General features: G+C 37.3%; 1 protein-coding gene across 1 annotated transcript in view; it reads left to right on the top strand.

Moving 5' to 3' along the window:
• Nucleotides 1-25,842, top strand: part of PAPSS1 (3'-phosphoadenosine 5'-phosphosulfate synthase 1) — a 48,022-nt gene that overhangs the window by 6,596 nt on the left and 15,584 nt on the right. Inside the window, exons 2-9 of the mRNA XM_010586233.1 lie at nucleotides 646-760; nucleotides 5,499-5,734; nucleotides 7,087-7,225; nucleotides 9,330-9,448; nucleotides 17,405-17,518; nucleotides 19,459-19,570; nucleotides 22,541-22,746; nucleotides 25,009-25,144. Coding sequence (XP_010584535.1) covers nucleotides 646-760; nucleotides 5,499-5,734; nucleotides 7,087-7,225; nucleotides 9,330-9,448; nucleotides 17,405-17,518; nucleotides 19,459-19,570; nucleotides 22,541-22,746; nucleotides 25,009-25,144 — 1,177 coding nt within the window. The remainder of the gene's footprint in view (nucleotides 1-645; nucleotides 761-5,498; nucleotides 5,735-7,086; nucleotides 7,226-9,329; nucleotides 9,449-17,404; nucleotides 17,519-19,458; nucleotides 19,571-22,540; nucleotides 22,747-25,008; nucleotides 25,145-25,842) is intronic.

Below are 25,842 nucleotides of genomic sequence, written 5' to 3'. Positions count from 1 at the left end.
TAATTTAAAAATATATTACAAAAATCCCATCTTTTAAAGTAAATTCTTTAATAAGTCACTTAGAAATACTACTTTCTTTAAACTCTCAGAATATATAACTAATAATATATATATAAATACATATCTCAATTCTGGAGACTGAAGATATCGTAGGTAAAGGCAGAGTGGTCTGGGGGTGTGTCTGCTGAACTGAAAGTTGGAACAGACATGCATAGTTTGCAATGAAAAGGCCTCTTAAGAGTTAAAAATGAGCCAATGTTTGGCTGGTTTATGACAGCAACTTTAGCTCAGAGAGAGCGAGAATCCATTTGATCATCTTAGATTTAAATGAATAGAAGTCAAGTCTAGCAGCTCTAGCTGGTCGTCTCTTTTTATAGTTGATTTTTCTCAAGTTGTATTTGAAAGTAGTAGTTGACTAACCTGGCAATACCAAGTTTCACAGAAGGAGCAGAAAGGATGTGGTTGCTGTGGGTGGCTTTTCTAGTTTTCTTTATGTCCTTTGACAGCTGCAGCTGATGGATTGAGCATTGTTTTTACTTCCATTGGTCTGTCTCCAAGCCTCTCTTTGTGCCTGTGAATAATTTTTAGTATGCTTTGCCAGCTTACCCTTTCAGAAGTTAAAGACCTAATCAACTTCTTTTACAGGGAATGCAGAGGGCAACCAATGTTACTTACCAAGCTCATCATGTCAGCAGGAATAAGAGAGGCCAAGTGGTAGGAACAAGAAGTGGTTTTCGTGGATGCACAGTCTGGTTAACAGGTACAGTCATGGATTTCTGAGGATCCTTTTCGTTTAGTTACTCTTCTGAAGAGCTACTTAGCTGTAGCTCCTTTTTTTTTTTTCATGCAAAGTTGAATGTTTGTGGAACCTAAGACCTTGCTGCAATTTTCTTACTATTTTTAGGTAGACCAGCAAGAAATCGCTCTTGGACAGATAGTAACTTGAGAATATATCTTGTTTAGTGCTCTAGAAGTATTGTTTATTTGGCATTGTCTGCTGCTTAATTCTGATTGAATTTTGGAGTGTGTGTGGGGGTGTGTGTGTGTTTTAACCAATTCTGGCTCTTCTTACTGTCCATTTTGCCTATTGACAAATGAAACCTAACTTTTTGGGTTTTTAGCACCTGGGTTTCTGAATGTTTTCTGTAAAGGTCTCTTCTCTTTGGAATGTTCTTGTCTCCTTGGGTTGAAATAACATTTCAACATGAACTTATGCCTTTGGACAGCAATTGCATTTTGAGGCAATGCATACAGGGAGTTATTTCTTAAATCAGCACCATTTTTTTTCACTGAATTGTTTTGATTGTAAAAAGAGGGGGTAAATAAATTCTGGAAGACAGCCTTGGTTCATAACTGTGAGGGGATTTTTTTGTTGTTGTTCTGTCTTTCAAAGTTCCTGGAACTTTTAACCTATTTCCTTTGGAGTTTTTTTCCAGTTAAAACTGAAAATAAAAAAGGAATACAACAAAATGTGTTATTTAATTAGCTTGTAAGCTGTTTAGAGCACTGCTGTATTGGGATACAAAAGATCTTCAAAGTATTAGAGAAACTTGCTATTCTAAGTAAAATTTGCTTCCACTAGTGTTAATGAACATGTGTGAAAGGTAAAGCAGTAGTTGATAACAAATTACTGAGAGCCATTTGAAACGGATTTGATACAGTAGCTTGCTGTCATGTATTTCTCTGGTAAAAGAATGGAGCCCTTTCTCTCTCTGTTCCCGTCACATAGTTCCAGCCTGTCTCTCAATGCTTGAATGATCTTGTAGGCTGCCTTTCTGTTTCTCCTGGTAATTCATTAATATCCTTTTGGAAAGGTCATGATAAAAATGTTTTCTCAGTTATCTACACAGCAACATTTTCCAGTTGTCATTCTTTTTAAACAAATATAATCTTAATGCCCCATTTCCTTTTTTTCAGGAGGAGGAAGGGTGGTGGTAGAATACAGAAAAGTAGGAAGGCTGTAAGGTGTTAGGAAGAGTGTGTTGGGGAAGCTAGGTTAATGAAGATGTTTGAGCACTAATGTTGGGGAGTGAAATGGGCTGTAGGTATTGAAGTAAGCAATACTACCCATTCTAGAACTGTGCAAATGTGAGTCTTCAAGACTCTGCTAGGTTTTAGAGTAAAAGCTGAAACGGTGGTATACTCCCTTCAATATTATCTCACTTCATCAGTACTCATGGGGTTGGAGCGTATGGAAAGTTATTTCAGAGATCACTTTTCATTTTTAAGCTAAGATTTATTTGAGAGCTAAATTTTAGTGAATGTCTTATGTTGAGTCAGAGTGTCCTAGTAAAAAAACCCTGAGGAATCTATCAAAAATATGGAAAATCATTACTTTAATGTATAAAATAATATGCAATTTTGAGAGTGTAAGTTATTTTAAAGACTTGTCAGCTCAAAAGCTGTTTTTAAAATTCATTATTATATAACCTTAACTTTTGCGTTTCGTTACATGTTGGAGACCAAGTGATGTGTGAAAAGCCAGAGCATTTGAGCGAATAGTAAGGTAGATGTGGTGAGAAAAATTGCAAGTCAAAGACTGCATCAATGAGAAGTAAATGATGAAGTTGCTGAAATTTTTAATTTGGACTGCCATGCTTATTTTCTAGGATGGGGGTGTACTTAATTGCTGCCAAAAGAAGACTGTTCTGTTTCCAGCCTTGCTTTCCTTCTCTTGCCTTGCACAAGCTGTAGTGCTTTCCTAGCCCAACCTTGAGCTGATTCAACTTGCTAAATCAACAGTGAACTTAACACAGCCTCCACACACACACAAAAAGAGGAAAAAAAAAATAGAAAGGAAAAAAAAAAAGAAACAAACTAAGTTGGCTAACTGGCACCAGAGGTGGTGGAATAATACAGGTAGGATGGTGTGAGTGGAGAGAGGGGAGGGCAAGAGAGCAGGACTTCCTCTTTTGGAAGCTGGTTCTGGACTAAGTCAAAACATTCAGCTTCATCATTGTATTGGTTTTGTGTGGCAAGGGTTTGGTAGCGGGGGGGGGGTTACAAGGGTGGCTTCTGGAAGAAGCTGCTGGAAGCTTCCCCTGTGTTCGAGAGAGCCCATACCAGCCGGCTCTAAGATGGACCCGCCGCCGGCCAAGGCCGAGCCAATCAGCAATAGTGGTAACACCTCTGTGATAACATTTTTAAGAAGGGAAAAAGTTGGGATGGGGAGAAACAGCCGCCGGAGAGAGGAGTGAGAACATGTAAGAGAAACAACCCTGCGGACACCAAGGTCAGTGAAGAAGGAGGGGGAGGAGATGCTCCAGGTGCCGGAGTGGAGATTCCCCTGCAGCCCGTGGTGAAGACCATGGTGAGGCAGGCTGTCCCCCTGCAGTCCATGGAGGTCCACAGTGGAGCAGATATCCACCTGCACCCTGTGGAGGACCCCACGGCGGAGCAGGTGGGTTCCTGAAGGAGGCTGTGGCCCCATGGGAACCCCGCGCTGGAGCAGGCTCCTGGCAGGACCTGCGGATCTGTGGAGAGAGGAGCCCACTCTGGAGCAGGTTTTCTGGCAGGACTTGTGACCCCGTGGGGGACCCACTCTGGAGCAGTGTGCTCCTGAAGGACTGTACACTGTGGAGAGGACCCATGCTGGAGCAGTTCGTGAAGAACTGCAGCGTGTGGGAAGGACCCACGTTGGAGAAGTTCATGGAGGACTGTCTCCCGTGGGTGGGACACCACGCTGGAGCAGGGAAAGAGTGTGATGAGTCCTGCCCCTGAGGAGGATGAAGTGGCAGAAAATAACGTGTGATGACCGTAAAACCCCATCCCCATCCCCCTGTGCCGCTGGGGGTGTTTGGTAGAGAATCCGGGAATGAAGTTGTGCCCAGGAAGAAGGGAGGGGTGGAGGGAAGGTGTTCTGAGATTTGGTTCTATTTCTTATTACCTTACTCTGGTTGATTTGTAATAAATTGAGTTAATTTTCCCCAAACTGAGTCTGTTTTGCCCGTGACGGTAATTGGTGAGTGATCTCTCCTGTCCTTATCTCAACCCGCAAGATCTTTGTTATATTTTTCTCTCCCTTGTCCAGCTGAGGATGGGGGAGTGATAGAACAGCTTTGGTGGGCACCTGGCGTCCAGCCAGGGTTAACCCATCACAATCATGTATGGCTGTTATTCTTTTCAAAGTAGACAGGTAAGCATTGACACAAGAAACTTGAGTTGTCCAAGAAAACGTAGATAATTTTTAATGATGATGATAGGACATTATTCACAACTCTGCAATTTTTTGAGAGTTTTGAGTATAAGCCAAACCATACTGAAATCTGTGAGATGGATGCAGGGGCTTTAGTTGAGAGAGATGTGTGGGCTTAAGTTCTCGTGTAGGACTTGACCTGGTACACATGTATTCTTATGTTTTCAGTAGACGGCTCTGCATCTTCTGGATATTAAATTGAGTGAAGGAGGAACCAATGCAATGACTCCTCCTCTTTAAATTACCCTAAACTATTGCAGCTATCCAGGTTTCCTTTGCACTTTGTGTTTTCTTAGAACATGCTTGTTAGCATGATTGTCATCCTTTGCTGTAAAGGTCTTAGAAGTAATTCCAAACTGCCGTTTTGTGTGATTATTTTTTTTTTCTTCTTTCTCTGAAAGCTAGAATAAATCTTAACAACCACTAATAAAGATGAAAAAAACTTTTCTTCACCCACTACTGCTATTTTTTTTTTAAACTACCGTTATCCCCCCCGCCCTTTTTTTTTTCGTACTTAAAGGATCAATGTCATCTTATGGAGATTTGAGTTTGTGTCCCATTTAGGAATTGCTCTGTATAAGCTGAAGCACGTGCTCTAGATAAACTCCTGAAATCTGGTCTGGAAAATTATTTAAATAAATTTACAACTTAAAGTGAACAGTAGACTTTTTGGTGCCAGTGAGACTTCTCAATTGTTTAAAGGTTTGTTGCCGAAGATTTTGAACTAGAGCAAAGTTTAATATTAAAATGGTCTTTGCTTGTTGCTAACAGACTCTGGTTAGTGGAGCATGACTGCTGTGCGTGAGTCTTGAGTGAGTGAGTTTTGTTGTGTCTGTGGTGTCTAATTCAGTGCTGTTGTTTTGCAAGGACTAAGAACAGAGTGTAGTTTGGTCTGATCCCATTTCTTTTGTTGACTGGAATTCACTTCAGTGTGAGATCTTCCTCTTCCGATGTAAACGTAACATCTTAACTCTGTGTTGGGTTTTTGAATCTAGTTTGCTCAGGTAGTAACAACTACCAGCAGCAGCACTGGGGAATGTGCACGACCTCTATAAGCGGCAGCAGCTCTCAAGGCCAAACTGTTTTATCTGCTTCTAATTGCACACTTAACTTTGTGCCTTACTCTCCCCGTACCCATTGTCTGGCACTTGGCTTATATTGCAGGTAAGCATCTCCAAAAGGCATTGCTGCTGATGCCTGTCCCTTTGGGTTTTTCATACTAGCAGTGGTACATGTACTACAATTTGCACTAACTTGTTTCTATGCTTATAATATATATTCATATTATTATTGAATATTCTAGGTCTGTCTGGTGCTGGGAAGACTACAGTGAGCATGGCACTGGAAGAGTATTTAGTATGCCATGGCATTCCGTGCTACACATTGGATGGTGACAATATTCGCCAAGGCCTTAATAAGAATTTGGGTTTCACGCCAGAAGATAGAGAAGAAAATGTCCGTCGTATTGCTGAGGTTGCTAAATTGTTTGCAGATGCTGGTTTGGTGTGCATTACTAGTTTCATCTCTCCTTATGCTCAGGTAAATGTGAAAACCCTCTAGATAAAGTGTAGGGAAAATAAAAAATGCAGAATGTCACTCAGAATTTTAGTTATAGGATTCCCTTGTTGAACTTAGCCAGGATCAAATGTTTGCTTGATTTCTTTTTTTATGTCATTTCCTTTCTAGAGGTGATTACTCAAATTTCAGAAACACTATCTCAATAAAAATTTAAAAAGTTTGTTAGTCCCATAACTGCCCTTCAGTGTACTAGGCAGAATTATCAATCTAATATTAGGAGCAAAACCAAATGGTACTCCAAGAAAGAGTCTTAAAATTACAATATCTTGTTCGATCCATGTAGATTCCAGTACTTTATAAACATGAAGACTAGGTATACCCTTAATATGAAGACTCAGTTAAACTGTTTTTAAAACCAGCTTTTCCTTCAGTTAATGAATAGCTTGAGCTGTATTTTACCAAGTGGCTTAAGGGAAAAATGTTTAATTGCCCATAGTTCTTTTTACTTTATTTCATGTTGTGTATACAATGTGACATTAGATAATACTGAAAATTAACCTAAATCCATGTTCACATTGTTTTGTGAAGACTTTTTTTTGTCTGTGTATGAGAATATGGATGGGAGAGACAAAAAGGATGTGTGAACAGCAAGCATCTTGAAGAATGACCCAGGGGCTGTAGCTCAGACGTTTCACAGCATGAGAAGGTGTTATTTCTTCAGTTATAGTGGTACAAACAGTTCTGATAATAATTCAGGGAGCTCAAGATCCTGCAGTAAACCAGAAGTCTACATATGAGGAAAAATAACCATATTTACTAAGAGATGGTTTTAGTGGATTTTTTGAAAGCTTTTTGTTCTCTAAATGAAGTTCACCAATTGTTTCAATGCTTGGCAAGCCATACAAATATTATTTTATTTGGAGTATACAAGTCGTGAGATTAATGAATCTAGGGAAATCTGGTGCTCTGGAGAGAAGGGTGGTCATATCAGGAGCAGCAGGTAATAATAACTCCTCTGACTTTAGTGAGCTAGGTGAATGTAACTGCTGGGGATGTAACTCCTAAGTTAGGGGCAGGTATAGAAAATTCTACGCTGTTTGCCTGGGTTTGGTTTTTTGTTTTTTTGGGGTTTTTTTATAAATCAGCTTAATGTAAAAGTTCTCAGATCTTCATGTCAGCTTTTACCATGTGATGAATTGCAGCCAAACTGATGTAGCTTGCAGGGCATCAGTTGATCAAATCATGTTTATTTTTTCAAAATTTGAAAACTCATTTACATTCTGCTATCAGCTTCTTTAAAATGAACTTCTGAAGCAGAAAGACAATAAGAATATGTGGGCAATCTTTTAGGGTTTCTTTCTGTTTTCTTTCAGGATCGTAATAATGCCAGACGCATTCATGAAGGGGCAAGTTTGCCTTTTTTTGAAGTATTTGTGGATGCTCCATTGCATGTCTGTGAGCAGAGAGATGTTAAAGGACTCTATAAGAAAGCCAGGGCTGGAGAAATTAAAGGTGAATCTAGATGTAGTCACATCCTCTCTACATAAGTGAAACATTGGTGTAATTTGACTCCACATAAGTGGACGTGCTCAAGTCTGTGAGTGTACCACCCTTAAAAGCAGCATGGACTGGGGACAGGACTGAGCAGAAAATTGGGATTGACTTCTAGGTCATGCAACTGACTAGTTAAATGCATAGGACAGTAAAAGGGCAAAAGTGGCTATCCTCACATCGAAAAATCTTGAGCAGATTACATGGTTTCTATTGCAAGCTTTTATGATTGAGGATTAGTCTATCTCCTTTGTGTGTCCATTGACTAGTTAAAAAAGAGCCTGATTCTCTCTAAAGTCTACAAAGAATTGCATTAATAAGAGTTACTAACTTCTTTCAAAAAGTAAAGCATGATCACTATCTTTTTGTAAAGACCATTAAGAACACTTCTGAAGAGACTAACTTTTATTTTGAAATTAGGGTTCTATGCTACTGCCCGTGAAAATGATTTCCTATCCCCAGTCTCAGATGAAGATTTAAGTACAGCCTGCAATAAAAAAAAGCTTAAGTAGGTGATTACTCATTACAATTATTGTTCCAAGCGCTGCTTTGCTCTGTGTTATATTATAGTTTGCAGAGGCTGACAATAGCACTTTTTACCTGTACTAAGAAGCAAAGCATTTTTTAAAGTAATCACTTTCAGGGGCTGAGTTTGCAGGTGCTGTAATGATGAACTCACCATTAATCAAAAGTGATGTAAAAGTCAAGAAATCTAAGACATTCCACATGAGTGGTTGCTTGATACTTCTGGTACTACCAAATATATAACATGAAGACCAGGAATAAAAAAGGCTGAACTCAGGTTTGCTCAGAATCAAAGCAAGATGGCTTGAGATGGCACAATACAAAGACATAGTTCTGTACAGAATCCTTATTTATGCTGTAGAACTTCCTTAATATTTTTTTTAATTTTACAAGCCCCATATGTTATTGTGTTACTTTAGAAGTGGTAGTGAGGTAGACAGTGCCTGAGTAAGCTACAAGTGGGTCTAGCAGTAGCTGTATCTTATGATCTATCCAATATATGAAAGATGAAAATTAAATGAACTTGCCTATTCATAAGGAATGTCAGCAACTGTTGTCGTCTTTTTCCCTGGCAATAGTAATGGGACACTTTCTTTGCTCCCTATTCCCACTCCTCCAGTAATCAGATACTTATAAAGCATACAGGTTTTGGAACAGGTATCGGCCTTTCTTTATCACATGGGGTACTGCAGCAATTGATCTTTTTCTCTGCTGGGGAATTAAGCTACTAATTTGAAAGTATTTCAGTCTGAAGTGAAAAACTCGAGTTTTGATGTTTTCATTTGCAATTATAGAGAATGCAGATGTTCAGTTGCTGTAACCCAGCTGTTATTTCTCTGCAGACCTGACTTGCAGTGCTTACATGCTTTGTCTTTGGGCTTGATTTTTCCTTCTTGTTTATGCATGGGTAGTCAGAATCTCCTCTGTTTCAAAGCAGATTGCTAGCTAAGTAGGCCAGAACAAGTGTCACTGGTAGCTTGCACGGTCTGTGACAAAAGTTATTATAACTATAATACACACACACATATCTACCTTAAATTAACAGCTATCTTAAGAAGGGTATATTAGCTAAACTAATGTAATAGGTGTTGGAATTCCTTACTCTTCAGAGTACTGCTTGGTGGCTTGAGTGTAAATTTACTTATATATTGGTCGTTCAACATCAGGCTTTCTGTTAAAAAAAAAAAAAGCAACAATCACAGCTAACAATGAAGGACAGCTGATGGATGACTAACTCTGGGTTGATGTGCACAGTCCTTCTGCCAGTGCTCCTTTCTTTATTCACAGTATAAATCAAATAACTTCACCAACAAAAATGTGCTATGTATGTGCTGCATGCAGTCATGTAGTAGGATTAGCAGATGGTCTTATAAAGAAAAAAAATGTTGATTTCCCTAAGAAATCCTGTATTAAGGAAGCTAAAACTCTGTGCTCTTGCCTGTTGTGTTGGTTTATGTCTAGAAAACTGTCTGTGAACAATGTTAAAATGGAGTCATCTTTTGGAAAAAGTCACTTAAGATTTTTGTCTTATGTTCTGTAGGTTTTACTGGGATTGACTCCGAGTATGAAAAACCGGAAGCACCAGAGCTTGTGCTGAAAACTGATTCCTGTGATGTGAATGATTGTATACAGCAAGTTGTGGAACTTCTTCAAGAAAGGGTAAGCAGAAATACAGACATATTTTAGTAACTTTTTTCAAAGAATTTGTGCCTGCAATCTGAATGTATGTGCTGGTAAAAGCAAAGATAGTTTTTAAGAGTTAAAGGCTTATACATCTTTAAATTCTAGCTTTTAAACTTGTCCTATTGCATGTTTCTGTTTTAAACATTGCAACAACATTGATCTCTAAGTGAAATAAGATTTGGACAAGTGGAAAATTAATTTATATTATCATAACTGATAACTGGAAGGGAGAGAAGGCTGCCTCTGTTACAGAACCAATGATGAATGCTGACTTTAAAATTGGTTGCTAGCATTTGTAGGAGTCTGAAATTTTTTACTTTGTCTCTATAGCGTACAAATTAATATATACTGCAGATGTGAAGAGATAGGGAGGCACTTACACAGTAATTTGAGATGGCTTAAATAGGGGCTGCTGTGGTTGTGTCTGGGTTCCCTTGTTTCCACTGTTTTTCTTGCGCTAGTAAAAGTGGTCCTGCACTTCTGTAATGACCAGTTCAGGAAGCTGATCTTCTTGACATGGCTGAGTAGAGTTAATGGTTCATAGCTTCTGAAAAGGTAGATCTCTTTCCTTGTTCATGCCTGCAATCTATACCATCCCTTTTGAAGACTCTGGGCCTCCTCCTGTTGTCTGATAAATGGATTCAGCTCATTACCCAACCTAAAATAAAACCAAACAAAAAAAAAACCACAAAGAAACAAACAAAAAAAACCCCAACAAACCACCCACAGAAAACAAAACAAACATACAAAAAACCCCAAGCCAAAAACTTACTAAAAGTGAAGGCAGCCATGAGATGGCTTTATTCTCTTAAAAACCATACCCCCAGAATTTGCTAATCTTCCTGTAGAAGATATGTGTCTCCTTACATTCTTATCTATAGTCAGTGGGTAGTGGGATGACATTTCAGACAATTATTTTAATTTAGATACTCTAGCAGACAATTATTCATGGTTTTTTTGTGAGGTGGATGTTCTGGAAATTTAGGATGTAGGCAGTAGCTTGAGTAAAGCTCCACCAAGTGTTGAAGTTGGTACAAGCAAGAGACCTCATCACGTAGCCAGCATGGAGTTAATTTTCACCCTCCGTGTCAGTACAGGTCTGGAGAGATTTAGTCTCTTGTATCTAAATTTTCGAGAAAATTGTTAATAGATCACTGCTTTCTCAGGACATAAGACAGCAAACCGTAGCAGAATTCTAGATTTTTACCCTAATGCTCATCTGAATATTTTTTTGGAAGAAAAAAGGAGAGAGCTGTGTAGGAGTCCTACCTATGGGAGGTGGCAGTTCCTGACAGTGGGAGGCCCTGCACCTCCTGCTCAGAAGAACAATTCAGTATGTTTCATAATTGTAGAAACCAATGTCACGTGTGCCAAGATAGTAATCCCCAAAGTCTTGCATTGGTGCGCTTGGTACACAGTGCTGAATAATGGCTCCTGGCCCAGTCAGCTTTGCTCCGTCCTTTGCTTAAGGCACATTTTAGCCCTTTTTTTCCTTTCTTTGTAGACAACAGTATCATGAATGCCAAGATATCTTAGTGGTTGCTTACTTTAATGAGAGACAATGAAACCAAGGCATGGCTGAACAGGCACCTCTTGTTCTCAGGCCATATTAATACAGTGATATCTTGAGAATATAATTTCTGTAGGTTTTCTTTAGTTGGAACAAGCTGTGTCTGTGGTGTTCTTTAATAATCCATTGTGATTACTAGAGAAAAAGACCATTGGCCAGCAGCACTAAAAATAATTTGGGATGTTTGTTTTGTTTCAATAGCTGTGAAAAACTTTGGGAAGAAGTCTGCTCAAAGTATTGGTAATCCTTGAATTTCAAGGACTGTTTTTATACTAGTTCAGACAATAATGGCAGTAAAGAGAAGACAACTGGAACTATATAAATGTGTGTTGAGATAGACAGATATACACACACATATGTTTATTAAACAAGAATTTGAAACATTGTTCTTTTATAGGTAGTGGAATTATTTGTTTCTTAGAATTTTTCATAATATTTGAAAAGAACACTGAAACAAATTTATCAGGTCTTTTCCAAAACCATGTTCAATTGTTAATGGAAGAAAAAAGGAGGTAACCACACAGCAATAGGAGTAATAAGCAGCTGTTGAATCTGGAAAGTTTTTTTGTCATATAACTTGGTTTTGAGGGCCAGCTGGTTTGGTTTCTTTGCATGTAAATGCAGTAGATACTTCAAAGTTCGTTTTAGGGACCTAGATTGCAAGGTACTGATGAGTATCTCCTAAAGATACCAAGTCTGAGTCATATGAAAAGTTCCATTTTTTTTTTTTTCTTTTTCCCAACTGCTTTCAGTACTGTACAAATCAGTGCTTGCAAATTTTCTTTTTTTTTAAGTCAGTGTGGCTTTTGAGCTTGATAAATTTGGCTTTCAATCTGCTGATATTTTCTAATGGAGTCAGAAAAGCCTAGTGCGGGTGTTGGGCTGTAAAGATTTCATTGTTTTCATTGTTTTTCCTGCCAACAAATATAGCTGATCTAGCCCCTTGCACAAAGTTTGTATTTCCTTACTATGGAGTAAGTTCAATATTTAGCCTGGAAAATATTTTCTGAAGAAGTCATAGCTCAGGAAGGCCACCTTTATTATTAAGGAAGTGCAAAAGTGTACAAGGAAAGAGTTGCATTTCCAGTAGGTAACTTTAAACTTTTAACTGCCTTTGTATAAAAGTCCCATTCTTAGGGACATCAACTTATGGCGGCTCTGCGAATATCGCCCCCCCAAACTGGAATCTTATTATGCACTTCTGCTACTATTTAGATAAATCCACTGTGAATGTATGAACTTTCTGTCCCTTCCTCCATCTCCCACCCATCCCCCAACAGTTACAGCCAAGTTCTTATTTAAGCTTAGCATTATACTTGTGTTTGGAAAGGTGGTCCTCATGGTATCATATAGTACTGATTTCCTAGCTTTATTTGCACAATTACCTGCAATTGTATTCAAATTCTGTATTTTGGAGTGGTGAGAATTTGGAGCAGAGTAGAAGTTGGGGGTTGTTCTTTGTTGCTGTGGTTTATAAGATCAGTCTCTTGTTTTAGGATGTGAAAGTTGAGGCTGGTGGTTCCCGGAAAATATGTAGAAATGGATTCTGCTGTTCTGTACATCTGTTCAGTTTTGTTGTTTTTTTTGCCTCAGGTTATACTGCAACTGTCACTGTAACGACACAGTGATTCTCTCTGGAGCAAAGTTCTCAATCTTGTGTAGTTCCTCATTCACTTATCAAAAATTTGATAACAAAGAATACTCTGGGTGATCACCTTCATCACCAACATGACTTACAGCAGGCTCCAAAACAGCTTTCAGTATTTTTTTTTTTTTATTGAGAAACTTGCCAACATGGGAGCTTAGTATGTTTAATATCTGTAACATTCATGTAGAGCAGGCATTACAGGTCTTCAGCCCACTTTTTCATTATTTGACTGTAAATTAGGCACTCAGTAGAGTATATTTGACACAACTGATTATACCCAGCTGCTAGCTAGGTACTGAATAATTATTTTATATGAAACTTTGTTTCTTGTCTTCTCCTGCTTTCAAAATCATTTCAGCAGAAAATTTGTACGAATACAACTGTTAGTTGTTTGGACGCAGTGTTCAAACCAAACGCATACAGCAAAAGGTGATTGGGTGAGACTAGGATTCGCAAGACAAAGTGCAGACCATGGGGATTTTATAAGTGGTTTATAATGCTGGAAGTGAGCATTTGTGTGAAATATAGTACAATGACATTAACTTGCAGCATACGTACGTTTTAACTTTTATATATGCTGACATTGTGTGGAATAACTCACCTTTTTGATAACTGAACAAAGTATCTCTCTTCCTAAGACTTGAGAGGGATACAAGAGAACCGAAATAAATTGTTCAGCATTATAAAAACATTTGTCAGCATTATGAAAATACATGTCCATGCAGCAAAGGAGGCCAACTGCATACTGTACTGTAATAGCTAGAGCATAGCCAGCAGGTCAAGAGAAGAAATTCTGCTGTTTTATGTGGCACTTGAGACCTTATCTGGATACTATGTCCAGGTTTGTGCCCTTCTCCCTCGCTTAGTAGGAGACAGACATTGATGTACTAGAGTGAGTTGAGCAGGGGGCCACTAAGATGGTCAGGGGCTGGAGCACATCACCATACAAGGAGAGGCTGAGGGGTACTGGACTTGTTCAGCCTGAAGAAGAGAAGGCTAAAGGAGATCTTGTTGCTGTTTCTAGCAGCCCAATGGAAAGGTATAGAGAAGATGAAGACTTTTCTCAGAGGTTTACAAGGGTAGGATGAGGGGCAACAGGCATGAGATGAAACATGGGAAATTCAAAGTAGACAGAGGAGGAAGAAGGCCTTTCACTATAAAGATGATCAAATATTAGAACAAGTTGCCCTGAGAGTTTGTGGATACTCCATCCTTGCAGATGTTCGAAACTTTATGGGCCAAGTTCCCAAGCAGCTTGCTGTACTAGGATCAGTTTTGAGCAGGAGGCTGGACTAGATGACCTCCAGAGGCCCCTTTGTGATTCTCTGATAAGGTTAATAGTTATTTTGTGTAAGAAGCTGGGATAAAAAAAACACGCTCTGTGTAAAGGATATGCAAGATAATACTTTTAGATTTATACTGTTACAATGAAGATTTAAACACACAACAGTAAAGATGTAAGCCACAGTGAGCAGAAATGAGTATAAGCTTTTAAGCATAATTTAAAAAAAACCACCTCAGTATTCAACTTCTGTAATTCCCACATCAATAAAACATTGATTTCTTCTCATGCTTAGGAAAGTAAGCAGAACTTCCTGTATTTTAAATTATGGATTTCCTATTTTTGAGGTATGTGTGCTTTGGCTGTGGTTGTTTTCTTCTGAAAATGTACAACTTAATGTTATAGAAATTGTTTTCAGTAGCTCAAATTAATAAAAAAGCATGTATAATTTTGGAGTTATTATTAAAGAACAAGCTTCAGTTACATTGAATTGTGTAATCATGAAATACTGTGGTGGTGTCATTTTTGTAACTTATTTCTTCTGCTTTCTTCTCTTGTTTTTTAGCTTCTGTATTCTGGGAAAAGGCACAGACAAGGTTTTGGTTCAGAGCCATTCCATGTTAATTGCAGAGACTCCAATTAGGCAACAATCATCCAGTTAGATCTGCTGACTGATATGTTTGTTATGAGTATTTCCTAAATTTTTTCAGTAAAAATTATTTAGGTCAATATAGATATAATATGTAAGCTAAACATGACTCATTTTGACGAAAACAAATGTGTAAAGAGTGTCTTTACACATTTGAGAGAAACAGCAGTGAATGGCTAGGGTCAGAAATTCCTCTTGAAATTCCTCTTGTTGGCACAAGAGGAGGAGTGTTTCTATGGTTCAAGTGAACTTAAAACGTGATAGAACACAACTGATGGGCAGAGAAGTGGCCCTCAGTCCAGAAAATCATGGCTGTCATTGCACTTGTCAGTTTTCCCTGTACTTTAAAGTACTGACAAACTTCCCTGCAAGCTGTAGGTACCAAAACTTCAGTGATTGTTGTAGTCAGGCAAATACTTCTGGTTTGGTTTTTTCATATATAAATAATTCAGTGGCCTCGCAAATCAATTAATATGAACTTATAAGACTAGTCGTTCACTAATGTAAATTGGATGTCACTTGTGAATGCCCATCTGCCAGAAACTTGCCTGAAGGCCCTTTCCTTACAGACTGTTGAGGACATTAGACAGCATCAGCAAAGAGCCTACCACCACAGTCTGAGGTGGCACATTCCCGTAAAGCATCTAGTATATTTTTTTTATTATTTTGCCATTGTTTATATGAATGCATTGAGAAATAATAAATATTGAGGAACGTTGCGTAACATCCTTTGGTAGAATCAACCTTTGAGTAAAGTTACTACCTTAAAGTGGTCACTAGATGGCTTGCTAACCTAGCATTTTCCTAAAATTCGTAGTTTAAAGACCTATAGATTCCTCTTGCTGCTGCGTTTTTTGTTGTTTTTTTTTTTTTTTTTTTTTTAAATTTAAGGAGTTGTTTTAAATACCATTTTTATGTCTGCAAGGGAGTCTAGGTTTACTAATCATACAAATTCTCTAAATGTCTGACTCAGTGTTGCTATAACTGTCTTCAAGCTGTTTACATCCTTATAATGAGGTAGGTTGTTGACAGAAACTGCATTGTGAAACCTTTTTCTCCGTTGTTTTGCCCATTAGTGGGACACTAAAACTAGGATAATATTTGAAGAGACCTTTTAAATAGGCACACTTATTTTAAGCTTTTGATGGTTTGTAAAATTAGGACATTCTAGCATGGTAATGGACTAGGATCCAGAGGGGAATCTGTGAAGCAGCATAATGTGTACTCAGTCATTATAATTTGCTTGTAAGGTCTGCTGTTCTTTACAGCAGGCAATACCTTTATTTGATTCTGGGCTTATTACTGTGGCAGGAGTCTGCTGCTGCTCTCCTGGGCTGTAATGCTGCTGCTCAGACAGAAAAAATAGAAGGCAGGCTTTGTCCTAACTTACTCTATGATAAAATCAGCTTCCCAAATGGTGTCTGATATGTAATGGACTGAGCTTTTCCTTATAAAATGCAATTTCGAAGTGCTAGTTTAATTTGTGTTCCTTTCATTTGTCTTTGGATGAATGGTGTAACAGCCAGTGAGACTCCCCAAGTCTTTTTACTCCTGCAGTCATTTTATCTCCCACTTGCTTTCATCATCCCACTCCCTTTGTTTTACTTTGCATGGATGTAGTGCCTAATGTCTGATAAATGCTTGGATAAGTGCTTTAAAATTCTTTGGCAAACTTTGTGTGTTCTACAGGCATACCTGTTTACTCTGGGCTGCATATACTGGAAAAATAAAGATAATTTCTTTATTCTTGTTATACGTCTGTATATACTTTGCTGTAAGGGTGAGCTTTTTTCCTCAAAAAGCAAAGCATTACTTTACAAAAGTTTCCAAAACTCTGAAAAACATATTTTAAAAAGAACTGTCAGCTGCTTTTCACTGATTTTTTGCTACTGAATATCACTGGAACATTTGACTGGCTTTTGACATTTTACACCATCCTTCATCAGAGGAAACTCTTTAAAGTTTTATCATGATGGCCTTCTCCCTTCTCTTTTTTTTTTTTTTAAATTATGTTTCTATCCTTATATTCATATCTTATGAGAAGTTTGAGATCTTGAGCATTGTGGATTGTCTTGTGGAGAATGTCTTGTTTAAAAAGCATGGAGAAAAACTGAATTTTTTTCAAATAAAAACCTGATATTCTGTGGTATTCTGGTTATAAAACTAGACTTCAGTTCATTGCATATACATATATATATGCACAGATGGCCTCACATTTAAATGTTCTAAGTGTTAGTGTATAGATTAGGACACTGGTGTTATGTCATTAGCTGTAGGTAATACATTTAATTTGTGCTTCTGTATTAACCACTTTCAGTTGAGATATTTTTTTTTTTTACCTCCATGTTACCAATTCTAATACACGTTGTGTAGTGAACGACTTAAATTTATAAATGCTCAGTCTCTGAAAACTTTTTTTTACTTCTCTAGCAAGAGTAAAAGCATAGAGCCTTTCTGCTGTAGATAATGTAGGCATTAAGTCATAAAAACTGTGCTTAATTCAACAGTTAAATATTTACTAGGTAAATGTTACATGGGGTACTTAAGGTTCAGAAAAAAAATCTCGTCAGAATGTTTCCCTTTAGTTACTCAAGCGAGCAGCCTGGCTAGCAATATGTCATAATCTTGGAACAGTGCTGGTTTTTAGATGATTAAAAATTATTTAATGAATAAACTCTTGCTACAGAGTAGCGCAACATTAGAATTTTACTTCTTGACCACGTGTTCGGTGTCGAAGAAGCATTCAGAGGAAACATTAAGTTCTGTTTATTCCTTTTACACAGGACATTGTACCAGTGGATGCCTCTTATGAGGTGAAAGAGCTTTATGTGCCAGAAAACAAGCTGCAGTTGGCCAAAACTGATGCTGAGTCTTTGTTAACCTTGGAAATAAATAAGGTATTGTGTCTTAAGTTGTCTCGTTGCTGAAGTTGAAAGACAGTCTAATCTGTTGCTCAGCAGAAGTAGATATAGTCAAAATACCTGTACTGGTTACAGAATGTATCTCGATATAACTTTTCCCTCTTTTCTTGAGAGAAATCACAGCATCTGTGTTTTCTTTGATCACTTACTAGAGATAACAATTGAATCATTGTAATTTCATAAATAATGTCTGCTACAGTGTTACTTAGTTTATCCCAAGCCTGGAGATTAAATTTACAGTGACTTCTTCCCCTGCCTACCCCCCTCCATGGACTAAACCATGCCTGGCATGTCTTGTATGAATAGTTGTTTCTAGAAGAATTACTAACTTTTTTTTTTTTTAGTTTACTTACAAAAACCATTTTATTTTGAATTGTAATGACTTAGAAATACGAAGGAAATCAGTTACTGCTCTTGATTGTCCTTGTTGGTAACCTTCAGCTGAATGATAGTAACCTTATAGACCAGGCTCAAACAGTTGCAAACTTAAGTCTACAGAGAGATGATCAGATCTACTTTATTGGGTTTTTTTCCTGATTAGAACATATTCATGCTACTTTTCTAGCTTCCAGCAGAGAAAATGTGGAAAAGTATGGATCAACTTGATCAACTCTGTTCTTATTTTGGTTAAATGCATTATTTTCTGACTCAGATAAATTAGGCAAAGCTGCTTCTGGCTGTGTTTCTGTTCTACCTCATCTTCTTTTTCTGAAGAACTAGGCCTAAACACAGATACAATGCATGAGTTTTCTCACGGGCTTTTTGACAGTATTACTAGAACTTAAAGCTAAGCATTTGATAGAGGAGCTGACTAAGCTCAGAGTTGAGCATCTGCAGTGAGTAACTTGACTTTGAAGGACTGAGGTGACATACTAAGCACTGAATTAAATAGCTTTAAAATTTGCCTAGCCATCTACTACTACTAAATTTTAATAATTCCTTTCATTGTGTCTTACTAGATTCCTTTCACATATGTGTCTGTAGAACTATTTATTGCTTTGATGAGGAATAAATATTTAAGGTCACCATTACTAAATTTCTGTAGTGTTCTGTTCAAAATTGCTCCTTATCTACAACACAAAGCCTTTCCCCCTCCACCCCCAACAAGCGGTTTGTTAAATATCAAGCAAGTATATAACGTAAGCTTGGAATGAAAATGTGTGTTGTACTTGACTCAGTGTAAATTAAACCGCGTGATAAAATAAAGTGCATGACTGTCCTTGTCAAAGACTTGACCAAGTCTTAGTAATACACATGCAGAAATAATAGAGGCCACACACTAAGTCATAGTGTGGCTGTTTAAGTGCTAAGGAAGGAAATTCCCTGTAAGCTGATAGCTCTTAAACTAAAATAAGTACTAGTCCTGAGAGAATTTTACTTCTGGATTGTCTCACTAGTTTCTGCAATAAAAATTTTCTTTCTAATCCGTTTTAAGATTAGACCTCTTAGTATTCACTCCCATAATTCTGATATTTTTGTGGTAATTGTATGTGGTGTTTTTCTTTTTTTTTTTTTTTTTTTTTTTACCTCTTGGTTATCTTGCATTGTTAAAAAAATAAATGCAAGTGGGACTCTAATTCTGTTAAGTTGAACTTTATCAAATGTTTACAAATAAAGTTTGTTGTTGTGGGTGGGGTTTTTTGTGTCGCTTGGTTTGTTTTTTAACACATGGAAATTTGATCTACTGTAAGGACTGGAAAATAGCAAAAAATATGAACAGTGAGTAACAAGTTGTTCTTTTTTTCTTACTTGTAGAAACTTTGAATTCTTTGTGATTAAAAACTGTAATACTGAGAAATCTTCCATTTATACTGTCCTGAATTTTATGGGTAAATCACGATCTATTATGACTAATACCTGATGTCAATCATTAAGCAGCAACTCTTATCTACTCTGTTTCTCCATTTCTTTACAAGGTGGATATGCAATGGGTGCAAGTGCTAGCAGAAGGTTGGGCAACACCCCTGAATGGCTTTATGAGAGAGAGAGAATACCTACAGTGCCTTCACTTTGACTGTCTCCTCGATGGTAGTGTAGAACTTACCATTTGTAAAACTGAGCAAACTAATCCTACTTCTAAAATATTCTCGATGCTTTACTTAGTGGTGGTGTGGTAACATGTTATCAGGCTTGTGCATAACCTGGGATAAGAGAATAGGATATCACAATCATCAGTTTTAAACGTGATGGTTTTATTCTTTTTATACCTACCATCATGTTACAGTTTGAATGTCTTGTCTTTTTGCCTTTACAAATTGTATTTTTCAAATGATTTAATTTCTGAAAAACATTTAAACCTAAAGTCCATGTTTCTAATTTGTTTTGAAGAAATTGATTTTAGAATTCAAAATTGCAATTTAATTGCTGTTTAGCTCTGTGTGCCAAAAGATTTGGTCTGTAACAGTAATGAAGGAAAGGACAAGAAACTGACTTGAGTGCTGGAGCTATTGCAAGTATGAAATCAGAATTTGAGGAGGTAGCTTGATTATAGACAATTGTCACATGTAATTGAATTACTATGACTTAGTAATTATCCTGTGATGATTTAAATGAATATATTTTATTTTGCGTTACCAATTGGCTAAGGACAAGCATTAGTTAAGGTAGTCAACAAGCGAGAACGTCCTCAGGTTTTGGAATTTGATTGTGATCCTCTGTCATTTTTCATTTATTCCTCTTTGAAGACTCTGTTTTTCCTCCAGCCTTTTAGGTTCTTTTGCACTCTCTAGATCAAAGAGTGATAGTGAAAATTCCTGTCTCCTCACTTCTTTCTGCATTACTTTTCTCTTGCTGGAGACCAAAAAGAAAAAAAAAAAAAAAAAAAAAAAAATCACTTGTCTCTTAGTTCTGTGATCCAGACATCTGTTGTCCCTCTTATGTTTTCTAGTTCCCTTTTCTATAAGCCTCTCGGATACTATCTTAGGCAACATAATGCCATCCTGTTATTCTGGAGTATCTAAAATTTGCAGTATTGTTTTGGACTGCTAGTTTTGTTTTCATTCCATTTGCCTTCTGTGTGTCCATCCATGTGAAATGTACTCTGCAGATGGCACGTTATGCATTCAACTGCTAAAACAGCTTTTAGCTCCTTATTCTGCCCTGTAGTCTTCTGTAAATCAGAATTTTTATAAGGCTTTTAAGACCTTGTATAGGTGAAAGTTTCAGATATGGCAATATAACAAGTTTTTAAACTTTTCTTGCAATTGTTTTTAGCACCTCATGTATGCTGTAAAAAATATGAGTAATGAAAAATAATGAATAACTTATTGATGGAAACAATTTTCATTCCTAAGCTTGTATAGAACAGTCATGTTCCTCTAGATGCTACCATATTTCCTCCTCTTAGATATCTACTGCAACATTTACGTATGCAAACCTTTTTAGAAAAAGCTGCTTTGCTACTTGAATCAGTGGCAACAGTTAAGTCAAAACAACATCCTGAAAGTTTCCTCCCTGCTTGGTATGTTAGTTCTGGAGTCTCCCAGCAGCAGTCATTTTCCAGAGTTTTGATTTTGTAGGGAGGGGAAACTGTTTAATAACTGCAATGCATCTCATCTGAAATAGTGTCTAGCTGACACTGTGCTCATCTGTCACGTAACAAACTCACTCCATTACCTTGCCTCAGTCTCTCATTTGTACAGCTAAAGAGAGATGTCAAAGATATTATATATTTTTTATTGGTCACTGACAAAATTTTAATAATCAGCGGGTTTGAGATCTCTTCCCAGTTTGAAATATTTACTTAATAGTTCGCAAAGCAAAAGGATTTTTTTAATTATCAAGTTAGGAGTGGCAAATCATCTTCTCTGTGAGTGTTGCCAAGCTCAATTTTATGACCTAGTTGCTTTGAAAATAACTTTGAGCACTAAGGCTGAACTTAGGAGAAGATGCACAGCATGCTTTTCATTTTGCAGTATGAAAGAAGGAGGGACCTATTTTTCCCTTAAACTTCATCCAGCATCATAATTTTTAACTTCCTACCACACTTACGGTAAAATTGAGAGAATGTTATAAAAATGTATTGCTCAAATAACAGGGAAATCAGCCTTATTTAGAGTCTTGGCCCCACTAAAGCCAGTAGCAAAACCCCCATTAACTTCAAGGTGCCCATGACTTTTCTCTTGGAGACCACCCAAAAGTTTTGCACTTTTGGCAAGTGTATGCTCAGTAGAATTCAAGCCTTTTATGAAACTTAGAGTATTATTCCACTCAGTTTCTCATCTCACTCTTGCAGTCAAGAAAAACAAGACTTCCAGTATCTAGCAGTGAAGTAAATGCTTAAAAATGAGGACCACACATAACCTTAAAATTGATATATTCTTTTAGTTTTAGAAGTAAAGTAGCTGGTAAGCTTTCAGCTGAACAAACTGCAAAATGTCTGCCTGACTAACCAGTTTTTTCTGAAATATATATGCTTGAATCTGAATACAGTTTTAAGTAAACATCAAAGTCACCTTTTGAAATAGTTGAATTATATGTGCTAACTACTTGGGTACATTTGGCTGCTTCTATCACGTTGAACTTTTCTTATGCACCAAAAGTATGCCTACTGAGAAGGCTATTTCTTTTTTACTCATTAGCCACTCCAGTAGTAATCTTGACTAATAGTTTAGATTCTCTGTTTAAAAATGTCAGTTGTGTATTTCTGCTTACCCTATGGCTTCTTGAAGAAGATATTAATTTGAGATCCCCCCAAAAGTAGTATCCTCACAGTCTAAAAACTTGTATGCAGCTCTAAGTACTTGCTATTTTCAGTACTGTCTTTGCTCTTTCTCAAACTTCAGTGTTTGCACATTTTTATAGCGCACGTATCTTATGCAAGAGTTCATTCTAAAAGTTGCTTTTAACCCCTGTTAAAATAAGTACTTGAAATACCTGTTGTGTGATACACTTACAGCCTGGACTATAACTTGTTAGGAGGGTGGATTTTTGCAGTATCATTCATGACTGTTACTAAGGACAAGGGCTTTTAAAAAATTTTTTTATTTCACTCTGCAGGGGGAGTTATTAATCTGTCCGTGCCTATAGTGCTAACGGCTACTCAAGAAGACAAAGAAAGACTGGATGGGTGTACAGCAATTGCACTGGTATATGAAGGTCGCCGTGTGGCCATTCTCCGGAATCCTGAATTCTATGAGCATAGGAAAGAGGAACGCTGTGCTAGGCAATGGGGAACAACATGCAAGGAACATCCCTATATCAAGGTGTGTGTTTAAAAGTTGAAAATCTAGTCCTATTAGCTGTACTGTTTGTGGAGCTGCAAATTAAGTGAAGCTGATGTCTGTGACTGGTGTGTTTCAACAGCAAAACTACTTTGAGAAATAAATAAAACATTTGAGCAGAAGCAAAGATGATTTTTTTTGTTCTCTGCAGCTGTTGAATAGTCTGCCCTTAGTGTGAAAATCTAATGTCAATATGTGCGACAGAAGAGGGAACTTTGCCCTCTACTGTGCCTAGGAAACACATGCCTCTGTGTAGCCAGATGGATCATCAAAGCTCCTTAGTGAGCAGATATATGCATTGTGAAGGCAAGAAAACTTCTATTCTGCCTGCATGCAGAGCACGTGAGAACTGCCTGGTTTAGATGCTTTTGAAATAGGCCCTGTTTTTGGAGAGTTCATCATTTCACTCTCTGGGGAGTTATTTCCCATCTATTGTGTTCAGTATGTTTTATTGTCTTGACCTTATGTGTATGTCACTTTGAAATATTCTAATTGTAACATACTCATTGCAATGCTGTGTTTGGTTTTGCAAGCTGATGTAAATGTTGCATCTTAGCTCTGCAGAGCCAAAATGTTTCTTTCCCCATTTGTCTCTAGTATCCTTTTGTTTAAAACTATGATTTAAAATCAGATAAAAAGAAATCAAGCAAACCTCAAGTTATGAGCTTTCTCTTAAAAAGGGAAAGCCTTCGATGTGTTCTAAAAGTATCTGTGTGACTAATAGTTACACATATGTGAAAACTATGGAATTTTTTTACTTCTTTATTTTATTAATGTGTAATGACATTCTTTTACTGACTGAACTTGTATGCAGGAGTATATCTGAAAAAGGACATCTGCTAGATACAAGTAAGAGTGTTCTGGAAGACTTCCAAAGCCCTTGATATGCTCTGTGCTGATGAACATCAGATTACCTCTTTACTGAAAACTTAACACAAATTTAAGAAATTCTAAGAAAATCTCATACAGACAAGATTTGAATGACTTGTTATAACACATTAGCAATTACAGAATGACATGGCTGAAACTAATGTAGAAGAAGAGGAACTATGTTCTTATGTCTGTACTGGAGTGTATAGCAGTATCATGACAGCACATGAATCTGGTGGCCCTTCTAATTAATCAGAAATCTTTGGGTGCCTGAGAGTTACTGTAGCACAGTTTTCTCATATTCATATCTTTATCACACCTTCCCCCCACCTTGGTAAGATGTCAAAGTCTAGCATTTTCTTTGAGAAGGGGGTGGTGACTGTAGCATCATTTAATTCCAGCAGGTCTTCTATCTCAATGCAAAAATAAATTGAAAAATCCACACTTAATTTTAACATCTTGGCTTGTGGGTTTAGTATGTAATGTCTTATGTTATATCAACATTTGTTGTCATCTTTAAATTACATAAGGCTAATAAAGCATCAGAAATTTGTATGAAACTTGGAAGTTTTTTGTGGTGCCATCTTCAAAAGCAAATGCATTCTCAGAAATTAACAATTCCTGAGTGACTTCTGTGGCCATTGCTAGCGTATGTTAAGCAGCTTGCCGTAATGCTTTTTGATAAAGGGCGAGGTGATATTTGAAGATATCAAAAGAACTCTAGTAAGTGTATGTTGCCTTGGTAAATTGCTACTACGAAACAAATGCAAAAGCTATCCTACTTCAACGATTCTCATTTTTATTTGTAAATTAAAGTGGGTGAGTAGTTAATCAGAACCTTTTTATATGTTACTTTATTGCTGACTTGTAAAATCTTGTAAACTGGAACTGCATTTGCTTTGGCCAACAACAATAAAGTGTGCAACTTCATTGCACTTGATATATCAGGCTTTCCAGCCACTATCTCTTCTTGTCACATAATAATGTTGATTAAGAATACTGTCTGCTTGCTTTTCTATATATTAAAAAAATCCTTGACTTTGAAAGAAAGGCATATGCCTATGGAAGATTTGTGCATCTCTTCCACACCATGGTATAACATATCTGGACTATGTTCCAGTGTTGTTTTGTGGTTTCTGGGGTTTTTTTGTTTTTTTGGTTTTTTTTTTTTTTTTAAAACATTGATGCTTGACTTGAGACTGTCAAATAAAGTTAGCCCAGAACTCTTCCCTCGGTAAAGATGTGCCCCCGTTGCAATGCTCTAGGTGCTCAGGAGAAGCTGACAACCAATCCTAACAAGGATTTTCTCTCTTTTTTGTTTGTTTGTTTGTTTTGTTTTGTTTGTTTGTTTGTTTTGTTTTGTTTGTTTCTTAGATGGTTATGGAGCAAGGGAACTGGCTTGTAGGTGGAGATCTACAGGTCCTTGATCGTATTTATTGGAATGATGGACTTGATCAATACCGTCTCACTCCAGCTGAACTAAGGCAGAAATTCAAGGAAATGAATGCAGGCAAGTAAATTTTTCTTGTTCTGTTTCTTCCAGCAAAGATTTATCCAAATGTCTGCTGCCTCAATACTACAGGGGCTAGCATTGTTTCAAGGATGAAGATTTTGAATGCTCTCTTAGGCAGCATTCTTTGCCTTTTACTGGTATTAATTTTTATGATCTCGGGCATTGCGTTGCCTAAACACACAAGAGAAGCTGGTAATGCCTGAGGTTTTGAGTTTTATCTTTCCATGCACACTAGACATGTTACTAATGCAAGAAAAGATAATGTTAAAATGTGGTAGAACGTGATTTTAAAATTTTCAGGTTCGGCTAAAACTTTAGAGGTATGGCTGAGTGCTGAGCTTTCATGCTTTTTTATTTTTAAGTCTGTTCCATGCTGCTTCTTGGGAGCAAAGCTTACAACAGTAATGCAAGTAGACTGGTGCAAAGGGAAATGTATCACAGTTAAAAATTGTGAGCTAACTGCTAGCTTTATGTTGCAGAAGAAACAAAACAGTTTTTCTCACTAAAGCAGTTGTGTTAGGCAGATAAGTAAGAGGCTGAGTAATGTCATAAAGCAGAGAACAAACATATCGCCTTCATTGTGGCAGTGACTGACAGACAGCTGCTAAGCATTTCTAAGTGTGAGGGAGGAGATTAACATCAAGAGTGCAAACCGAGATTGGTCCTGAGCTACTGTGTTTTTTCAATGTGGTCAG

Source organism: Haliaeetus leucocephalus, unplaced genomic scaffold (genome assembly GCF_000737465.1).
Source record: "Haliaeetus leucocephalus isolate CR32 unplaced genomic scaffold, Haliaeetus_leucocephalus-4.0 Scaffold140, whole genome shotgun sequence".
Lineage (NCBI taxonomy): Eukaryota > Metazoa > Chordata > Aves > Accipitriformes > Accipitridae > Haliaeetus > Haliaeetus leucocephalus.
Note: the sequence above shows the minus strand (reverse complement) of the source record. Positions and strands in the feature narration are given on the sequence as shown.